The 10640-nt window shown below is 45.2% G+C and overlaps 1 protein-coding gene across 1 annotated transcript; it reads right to left on the reverse strand.

The window, feature by feature from the left end:
• Positions 1 to 32: 32 nt before the first annotated feature.
• Positions 33 to 8460, reverse strand: LOC103777388 (ATP-binding cassette sub-family G member 2-like; the record flags this gene model as incomplete). Its single annotated transcript, XM_008944940.1, has 7 exons — positions 8177 to 8460; positions 7255 to 7314; positions 5836 to 5950; positions 3436 to 3588; positions 2501 to 2658; positions 1294 to 1445; positions 33 to 149 (listed from the first exon to the last, which is right to left on the reverse strand). Coding segments are annotated over exons 1-7 (1039 nt in total), but the record flags the coding sequence as incomplete, so codon positions are not given.
• Between the last annotated feature and the right edge of the window lie 2180 nt (positions 8461 to 10640).

The raw sequence follows: 10640 nt of genomic DNA on the forward strand, positions 1-10640 counted from the left end.
GGCCAACAGTGGATATCTCCTTCACAATTTACCTTTTCCTGTGTCCACAGGTCCGTGATCTTCTTTGCTTGCTGCCACAGCAGTTGAATCACCATTTATGATATCAAGGAAGAAGTCAGCTGGATTGTTGAAGGGTTCACATTCATATCCTTAAAAAAATAAAAGGTAAAAAACCCCACATGCAATATGTTTGTATTGCACAGAGTTCAGAAGGTCAGGTCTAATACTTTATCTTTCTTCCACAACCCTGTTACAAGAAAACTTCACTGCTTGCCATGAGCATTAGTTTACAGCTGTACAATAGGCAGGATTTAGGAGGTGATAAATCTGAAGTATCTATACAGAGCTTCGCAGTTTCTTATTCTCAACTGATTTCAGGTGAGGAGAGATCTGGAACTTGCTTCTACACAGCTCAGCATGGACAACACTTGCCTCCTTCCCAGTGCTGTTCAACCCATCCCACTCTGAAAGACACACAGTCCCTCAGTAGAGGTTGCTGGATGTCTGCTCTACAGCCTCAGATGCTTGCTCTAGAAGCTCAGCTCTTGCTTGTCTTTCCTTGATCACAAGGAAGAGGAAGGGCTGTCCAAGAGCAGCTTCTTACAGGATGGTTCTAGCTATGGGACAAGGAGAAAAGAAAAAAGAAAAGTAAGGATGCTTATTCTATAACATTTGTGTGAGAAAGGAAGTGAGGTGGGATAAGAAAAGGAGTAGAGGTAGAGTAACATATGTATCCATGGCTGCATCTAGACCAGATTGGCACTTCACTCCACATTCTCTGTCCATTATAGCCAGAAACCCTCACCCTGCTTATCTGGAGAGGGGGCAGCCACCCAACAGTGCAATTATTAACCCGTCTCAAGACGATTTCATCCTCTTGGTCACCCACCTGCAATCACACTAGAGCAGATTCTCGGATCAGCCTCTACAGATTGCTGCCAATCCAGAGGCTGTGGTTCAAAACCCCCAAAGTCTGCCACCCAGGCCTGACAGAACTACAAGCATCATCTTGTCTGTTGTGCATCACGCTTATATATGTCCAGCTGATTCTGGGGTTTTGTCCTGATGCAGGGCAAAACAAAGGCAGGAGAGAGCCATGCTCTGTGTTGTCTGAAGAAGTTTTTTTCCTGTTTTTTCCTGTTCTAATATAGCACTGTTCAGACTGTACATGTACAGCCTTTAGTATCCCAGCGATAAAACAGCACAGGAGTGTTATCCACTGCTAGGGTAAGAATCTACCCACAGATTAAGCTCATTAACCAATTGCCTTTGCTCTTGGCACAGAAGACTTACCAATAGAACTGAAGTACTCCAGAGCCTGCTTTGCAGGACCATGGTACAACACCTTTCCCAAAGCCAGTAATGTCAGACTGTCAAACAGCTTGAATATGGAATAGCGGGGCTGGTGGATGGAGAAGATGATAGTTCGCCCTCTTCTTGAGAGCCTGAAAAATAAACAAAACATTTCTCAAACACACCAGACTTTGTATTTCAGAAAGGTCACGTTAACCCAAGCAAAAACTAAGTATCCAAATCCAAGACAAATACTTGTCAGCTTCTCAGGGTCTTGACGTAGAAAAGCTGTAGTTCCCTCTTCTCTGTCACTATGCTAGATGATGCCTGCAAGACCTTCAAGACAGCACTCATCATTAAAAGAGACCATCATTGCAAGTCCAGGTAGACAAAGTATGATGTTGTCTGTACTAGCAGAGGTTGAGGCCACAGCTACATGTTTTCCATACCAGGCTTCAACCTGACTAACTGGAATGGTCCTACTGCACTCAACGGCAGTAGCAGGCTGTGGAAGTCTGGCCAGCTGAGATTTCTCTTAGCTCTTCTGCTGAAGATTTACTCTGTAGAAGTCAAAACTAGTTTTCCTTCAGGTTTGTCAGACACTCAACTGAAGCCCAACAAGTATCCTTGCTGACTAAAGACCTCTATCCACAAACAGCAGAGCTAAATATCCCCTCAGGCAAAGCCAGACAATGTGCTACAAGCCCAGGAGGAGGGTTAGGAACTCATTCTCATTAAATAAGCCTTGTTTGGTCCCCTTTATACCAGAACACAGTTCATCTCCAAAAGACAGGAGATGAAGGTAAACACAGGGTGAATCTGCAGGTGAAGTCTGACCTGAGTTAAAAGCTGTTGCCACAGTGAAAGAAGAGACTCTGTAACAGACTCAGCTGGAAGGCCAAGAAATCATGATTACAAGCCCTGACCTCCAAGTCCACTCCTCTCTGTGGCAAAGGGAAGCTGTCCAAGCTACATCTGCTTTTTGGGCTCCAATCCAACGCTTGCTGTGGAAGGATTCCCATCAACTTCAAAAGGCTTTGGACAAGATGCAAATAAATAATTTACTACCACTTCTCAGTCTATTTGTCAAACTTTTTTTCTTTCTTTAAAAAAAGCACTGTAGCTACTCAGTCATAACAGCATTCCTTTTTTTACTAATGAGATGACAAAAAAAATTGCAGCAGAGCCCTGGAGAAGGGACTCTTACTTCTTCAAGAGGATGAGGACTGCATTGGCTGTGCTGGCATCAAGGCCAGTTGTTGGCTCATCAAGAAAAAGGACTGGTGGCTCTGTGATGAGCTCCATCCCAATGTTGGTTCTCTTCCGTTCCCCTCCGGACACTCCCCGGATCAATTCGGTTCCTACCTACAAGCAGAAGAAAACAGGTATTTGCAACAAGACCTAGTCAGTGCATGCTCTGGAGTTCAGGGCTCTCCACACCCAGCAGTCCTTTTCTTTTTCAGAGTCCCTTAGTGACCTCTAGGGCCAGCATGAGGTAACGGGTCTGACTCAGTGTGAGGGACTGTGTAGCAGTAAGCAGACCTGATTTTAGGGTACCAAGCACCTTATCACTTCAGAGAACAAGGATGACACTGAGTAGGAAGAGCCAGAATGAGGCCAGAGTAGTCAGAGGTGGCATTGGTGTTCAGGGATACCTTTTGTTGGTAGCTTGTCTGCTGCTCAAGTAAGAGTGCAGTGAGTAAAGTAAAAGTAAAGTAAGAGTAAAATTGCTGCTGGGAGAAACAAGCTCTGCACAGTTGTTCTCCATCACAGCCCAGCCTTCCACTCCTCACAGCTTTCAGCACTGTAAAAACAATTTCCCTGTCTTGTCCCACAAAGCCAGGAAGTGACAGAGCAGCTTTCCAAGTTGCAATGACTAGGCGACTTTTTCCCCTCTGAACTTATAAAACATGCTGGACACGGTCCAAAATCTTCCCCTTTTAGGAGCAAATAACATAGCTCTTTCTGAGCTACATCCTGAGCTGGAGACTGATTTCTTGTGTGCAGTATGGTTTAGTCAGGTTCCTGCACAGCTTTGTGTAGTTGCACCATGGATGCTACGCTGCCCAGAGTCCAGCAGTTCATTTTCCAGTATGATTTCAGTTGAGTATGATTTATGAGAATCATATTCTCACTGCTCACCTTAGCATCAGCCACTTTGCTTAATCCCAGCTCACTGATTATCTGGGCAACTCGCTCTTCCTTCTCTTCAATGCTGATGGAGCTGGGAAGTCGCAAGGCAGCAGAGAAGTGCAGATTCTCCCTCACTGTCATTGTGCCCATGACAACATCATCCTGAAAGCAGTACAAATGGACAGTTGGAAAGACTTCTTCTCAGCTACCTGACTCGGCACCACAATCCCTGTAGTGGCAGTTGCTGGATAAGCTGTTTGTGGACCACAGTGAAAACTGGACTGAGGGACAATCACTGCTTCAAAACATGCAGGACATGAAATTCAAGGTCACTCAGTAGCAGCTGAGGGAAGAATGCAGCTCTGCAAGCTCCCAGCTTACACCAACCATCACTTCAGCATGCTTGCAGGATCAGGAGTGCAAGTGCAGACATTTCCATTCTGTACTGTCACATACATTTTCCTTACCAGCCAAAGGGAGGCAGAACAGTTAGTCAGTTGTGTAGACAGTTAAACTTCTGCTAGTCCATCTGAAGCCAATGGACATTGCTAGTGCTCAGTGTTCAAGGTAGAGACACTGCAGAGTGTCACCTACCCAAGTTCAGCTCTATTCTTGGTTACAAGCCAAATCTCGCTGTGTTCCAGAGCACCTGCTGAGTTCAGCTGCCAACAAGGAGCTCTCCTCGGCTCCTTGCTGGCAGCATCCCCTCAGAGAAACAAGAATATTGCACCAAGATGCTTCTGACTTTTCCCATGTCTCAATTATCAATAACGCTTGGGCACAAGCCCTTTTTCTAAGGGCCACCCCCATAGAAGAGCTTCAACAGTCAGGTGAACTTTGATTAAGAATCAAATCTATTTAGTTGACAAATATCTGGGCAGCATACACCAAGCTGTAACAACCATGAGCCAAACAGAGCTGACATCAGGTCCATCCAGAGCTCCATGCCTCCACATCATCCCTGCTTTCATATTCAAGCCAATTCCTCATCCCACCATATGATAGGAGAAAGGCTGCAACAGTGGGCAGCTGCTAAGAGACACGCCTGTTCATCAGGCACCTTTCAAATACAGTGCTCTTCTGGAAGACACAGCTCCTAAGCTGCAGGACAGCAGATTCTTGACTGTTTTGGGACTCCTTCCGTATCAGATGTAGTTGATCAACAGCAGAAAGGGTATGCCAGCCAAACATGTTTGGCACTGGAGTTAACAGAGGAAGACTGAAGGTGCTGCTGTGCTAGAAGTATGTGATGGATTATTCAGGATGTAGTGTTATGATAAACTGGCTTTGCTGCCAAAGCTGGTTTACAAATTTCCCACCATCACTTCCCTTCCCACACACTCTCAGCCTCTCACCCTAGCTTCCCACTCCCTATCCTCAGATCCACCAATAAAACTGTCGAGTCACCACATTGGAACCTAAACTGTGAATTTAAGCTACCTTAATACCAAACAAACTACAGCATGACATCTTCAGTTGAAAGGCATAAGTGGAGAGACCATCAGCAGTTTTATAGGGATAACACATGACTTAGCATGCCTATATACTCATCTGCATAAAACTGGCCCTACAAGTATTTATGTATTTAGGCCTCAAGTGTTGTTTGTCATCTTCAGGCCATCTTTATGCCTCTAGGGAGTACTGTACAGGGGTTGGAGAGGAGAGAGACCATTTAATGTCTCATCTAGTCACCTATCCTTTTAAGGTTAAGTTTGGTTGCTTTGGATGCATCCTCTCAGAGTCCACCAGCTGGCAGCTTTCAGAGAAGCTGCCTATTTCACATCTGCCTGCAGTGAGAAGCCTGGATGGTTTCCAGATTTGGTCTCTCGTATGGCTGCCAAGAATCCCCTCCTTCTCAGCTCCCCCAGGGCTTTGAGGGTCTATTATTGGCCTAGGCCTCCACCCACTTCCGCAGATTCAGCCAGCTTTTCCTGTGTCCGAGTGGAATGAAGCTCTGTCCCAGCCAGCCAGAATCAGAGGAAGAACAGCAGGGATCTATTTACTTCCTAGAATTATTGTCTGATAGATTGAAGGTACTTCTGCCAGCTAGAACTGGTTCTGAGTTTTACAACAAGAGATTTTGATTGTTGTAGGGTTTTTTCCCCTCACCTTTCGATTTTTTTTTAAACCTTTGCCTTCAGGGCAGAGCTCAAAGAAGAAGCCACAGCAGCCCAGTCATTTAGGCATCTATGGGACTTTGGGAAGACAAACACCTCTGTGCTCAACTTGGTTTGATCCCCTTGTCTTCCACATCCCAGAAAAATACTAAGTACTGTGACATCTGAGTTATCAAATTAGACTCCATAGGGATCATTGAAAGTTATCTAACCTAGTAACTGATGCTTTGCTCATCTTCCATAGTCTTTCCTCCCAAGGGCTTCCAGGCCTCCACTGAAGGCAGTTACTCACCTGCACAACATATCCTGAGATGCACTTGAAATTTGGAGGTTGTGGGATGCCATCTATAAGCACTTCTCCAGACAGGCCTGCTGGGTCTTTTCTGGCAGCCAGCACATCTAGGAGACTTCAAGCATTACAACAAACACCAAGCATTATGTTTTGGCATAACAGCTTTTACCTTTGACTGGATAAGTACCACCAGGCAGGACTGCAGTTACTGCCTGCTCATGGCATGCTGTAAACCAAAGGGCATGGAAAGGGCATTCCTCTACTCTGGGGCTTTAGGTCTTTGTACAGAAAGCCTGGTGTAGATACACAATTTTCCATGAAAGGTGTGCCACAGCAGTATGCAAGCATACAGACCCTCACAATTCACAGCACTCAGCCCCCAACAGACATAAACTCAGTCTCTGTATTAACAGCTAACTTGAAATGCCCAGAGACAAAAGCACCCTGCCGAGTAGCTACAGTCAGCTCTTCGGCCAGTGGAGCACAGAATTAACTACTTTGATCTCAAGGAAATTAATCCAAATGGGTATAAACAAGACTAGAGTTAAGATTAATTCTATAAAGTAATTTTGTTTTAACACTTGATTCTCCTTACTGGCAATGCAGAGGCCAGACTGTCTGCTCACTAAGTAAACATTGCCCTGATGAAGTGCTGCTCTTCAAAACATCCTGATTAGACAGCAGCCTCCTTAGAGAGGAAGATCAAGGGTCACTACAAAGACAGCCCTCTGTGAATCCCGGCCACATTTGCCAGTGTATGACATTCTCAAGGGCAGAGAGTGACAAAGAGCACTCTTACCATGGATATATGGGAGAGAAAAGAGCATCAGCACTGGTTAGAGATAGTCTGCATGATTTTCCCCCATGCTTTCACCCAAAGAAACCAAGCATATGTCCACCATCCCCACCAGGCTACAGCCAAGTTGGGGTGAGGATCCAGAGCATCCTACAGACTGACATTATACCATATTTTTTCAGTTGGCAGAGGTTTGACCTAGCATCTTCAAGGAAGTCTTGCTGCAGTGACTTCACAGAGGATGATACCTCTCCTGCCCTGAGGAATCTTGCACCTCCTCCTCATCCCATTGCAGGCTAGGACAGAGCCTACACCGGTCCAAAAGCTGTCCAAAGCTCCAGTCACCCCAGTTCAGCTTGGTATCTTAACTCAGGGCATCACCAAAGACGGCTGCAATAATATGGACTACCAACTGGAGCACATAAGAGGTGTGACACCACTGCAGGGGAAGAACTTCAGCAAAGCCAACAGAGGGACACAAGGTCAAACTGCATCACCCAATTTCTCACGGGCTTGCAAAGGTCTGAGCCTGCAGGCCCCTCACATGTACCCCAGCCCTCAGAATTCCAAATCCTCTTTGAAGAGTTGACTGTCCATTTGAAGGAGCGGGATGAAGTACTTACGATGATTTACCACTCCCGGTTGGCCCCAGGATAGCATTCAAGCCTGGCTTCATAATGCCACTGAAAGAAGGAGAAGTGTTATTTCAAAAACAAGAACTGTTCACATGCAGCTCATAGTAGAGATAAGGTGAACAAAATGCTGTTGAAAGGAAAACTTAGATATTATAGAATCATAGAATCATAGAATCGTAGAATCCTTTAGGTTGGAAGGGACCTCCAAGATCGTCAAGTCCAACCATTGAGCCATTAGGGCTCTAAAGTCCTCTGCTAAAACAGATCAGAATCTGTCAGGGTTGGAAGGGACCACAAGGATCACCCAGTTCCAACCCCTCTGCCATGAGCAGGGACACCTCCCACTAGATCAGGCTGCCCAGAGCCTCATCCAGCCTGGCCTTAAAGACCCCCAGGGATGGGGCCTCAACCACCTCCCTGGGCAACCCATTCCAGGGTCTCATTATTGAAAACTTCTCCTTAAACCTGAAATCAGTAAGCATTTTTCCTTTTTTATCCCAGACTGCCAGTCAGAACAGAAACAGAACTGGACATAAAAAGCAACTTATCTACAAAAGACAGAAATTGTCCTCCCTCCTTAGGTGGGTCTTGAAAAGAAGAAACAAGTGCTCTCACTTCCTCTGACTGCAGCTTGAACCATAGCTAAGGGCACCCTCAGACCTTCTTGTAGAAGAGTTCACTCAAGTTTGGTCCTAATTTTCTCAGATCAGTAACTGAAACTGCTTCAGCTACGTCCTGGCTATTTTGCCTAAAAACAAGTTTAGGAAGTGCTCACATGACCTGTGGACTGGCAGGAGGGCAGTCATTTCTTTACCAGCACAGCTGGATCTGGAAGGTGACACTGAGGTCACTGCTTCACAGCAGCAGATTAATTCCTATCCTCCGGTATTTTATTTAAGCAAGAACTTACTAAACATTATGAAGGATCTTCTTTTCCACAGTTTTCCGCTTACACAGGAATCCACTGGACTGCTTTACGGAGTACTGGATGTTATGGAAGCTCACAACAGAGCCCCGAGGGGATCGGAGGGACTCTCGTGTTGGAAGAGACCGCTGGAAGTTGCCCACTCCTTCCTCTTCTCCAACAGCAATAATGCTGTGATCAAATGTGTCTGCCATCATGTCCTTGTTACACAAGTCAAGCTCCACTGCATGGAGTTTTTCGAGACCACTGTCGTTTTGAGCAGTTCCCATCTGTTGAGACAAAGGGAAGGAGACATACAAGCAAAGATTTCTGCAGAAAGTGTCTTGGAAAAGCACCACACCACACCAATCCTTACATTTGCCAAGTTTCTAAAAGGATGGACATCCGCACTGGAAGACATCCAGTAGTCCCCAAAGGCACGGAAACCCACAGATTTAGAACAACAAACATAGTCTTTAAGAGTAAGACATGTATGTTCTCAAAGTGATGCCAGCTCAAAGAGCATCAAATGAGGTAAAAAACAAGACCATCTTTGACAGTCAACAACTTGCTCAACACAGTGGGGACCACAAATGCAAGCTGTTACCACTTAAGCTAAAGAGAGTCCTTCAGGCATAACATGCTTACCACCCCCTCACATCCCCACAAAGACAGCACATAAAAACTCTTAATGAACCTCTATGAAGAGCCACATGAAGAAAAATGGCTGTGCTTATGAAAATGAAGACCAGTCACATGTACATTGTTTGCTGGTACAAGTTTGTTTCAGAGATACCAATAAGATTAAAATAGCAATGAAATACGTAGCCTATATAATGTTTCAGACACATCATTAACAAGATACTTCACAACTAGAAACAGGAAGAGAAATTTGGATTTATCTCCAGGCACTATTTACCCTGAAGAGCAGTAGGAGATCCACCTCCCAAAGGGAGACATCTGGGACATGTCACAGTAAGGAAAAACATGGTACAAACTAGTACTTCATAGAAAATGAAATACGGTATCTATTTGTAAGCACAAAGTTATAAAGCATTCTGGTTCAAGCATATAAGCTGCCTCTGTATCTCAGGATGGGACCCTGAAAAGGAGGTCATATGACCAGCACAGGGAAGGAACTGTTCTCCCTGTCCATGCATCAGAGCCTACATAGTAGGAAATCTCTCAATATGGGTCTAACCATTGATATTGGTTCACTTAGTCACAGCAGCAGAGCTCTTCTGTTAAGGGGCTGCTTCACTTTCCTTTGCTATCTCTCTGATAGAGACCAAGTTTGGGTCTCTTCACTCATTTAAAAAAAAAAAAAAAAAAAGAAGGAAAAGTTTGAAGTCCTTGCCTTGATGTTGCATGTAAAGAACTTGGAAACCCTGCAGTTCCCAAGTTCTGCAGCCTGTGGGAGGCCTGGGCATAACTCGAACCCTGCCTTTTAGCCAGGTGCCCTCAGAGCCATAAACCTTTCTGTCCCCTTTCCAGAGAACCACAGCAAGGAAGAGAAGAATTACCACATGCCTCTTCCAGAAATTGAATGCAACAGGTTAGACTAACACAAGTTAGTCTAATCATTTACTTCCCTTCTAGCTGCTGGTATGGCAGTGTTTGTTGGAAAGCTAAAAATTTACTGTGATGTTGCAGAAAGCCAAGGTGTTCACCAGGCTAAGAGAGCAAAGGAGAGAGAACGGTCCACAGAGACATCCTTTGCTGGTTACTTGAGTTGGACAGGTGGATGTATGGCACTACCAGTTACCCTTTTCCCACCATCTGCACTGCTTTCCTCCCAGGACTGAGAGGGTTTGTATGACCAACAATATCCAGCACTGCAGAAGTTTCTCAGGGAGTGAGATAGTCATCCTTTTAAGAAACGAACTATAAAAGCCAGGTTTAAAGAAACAGGAATGGTCCTATTCTTTCTGTCTCTTCCTATCACCTAGAGTTCAAGAAGTGCCAGTAGATTTTTCCTGTATAAGTAAAATAAAAGCAATGGGTAAAAGGAAGAGCTGTTTAGCTTGTACACATCGTGAACTCTAAGGCAGGTCACCCCTGGGAAAACCTTGCCTGTAGGAGACAAGAAAAGATACGTTGGTTACATCAGTAAGAGAAGCTTGGAAAGTTGCACAACAAATCAGGGAAAAAAAAAAGTCAGGATAACAGTGACACCAGGGGCAAAGACCTGTTTAGACTTTTAAACATCTGACCATCTTGTATACCTCATGTCTGCTCTGGATAGGTTCTGTAGTTTATTGCACCATAAATGTTTTTATACGTGTTTCTGCAAAGGTACCGAATGACACTGGCCAGCGAAACCACTCCTGCAAGTAGGTGCACGGGTGGCAGGACGATGAGAAAAGTTTAGCAGAGGCGACAGGTCGGACCAGGCGGCAGCAGCAAGCACCTCACACGCCGTGTCCCTCTAGCCCCCCGCCCTCGCCCCACGACCCTGTTCCGCTATTAA

The sequence above is a fragment of the Merops nubicus genome, unplaced genomic scaffold, assembly GCF_000691845.1.
Source record: "Merops nubicus isolate BGI_N331 unplaced genomic scaffold, ASM69184v1 scaffold35947, whole genome shotgun sequence".
In the NCBI taxonomy this organism is placed as follows: Eukaryota; Metazoa; Chordata; class Aves; order Coraciiformes; family Meropidae; genus Merops; species Merops nubicus.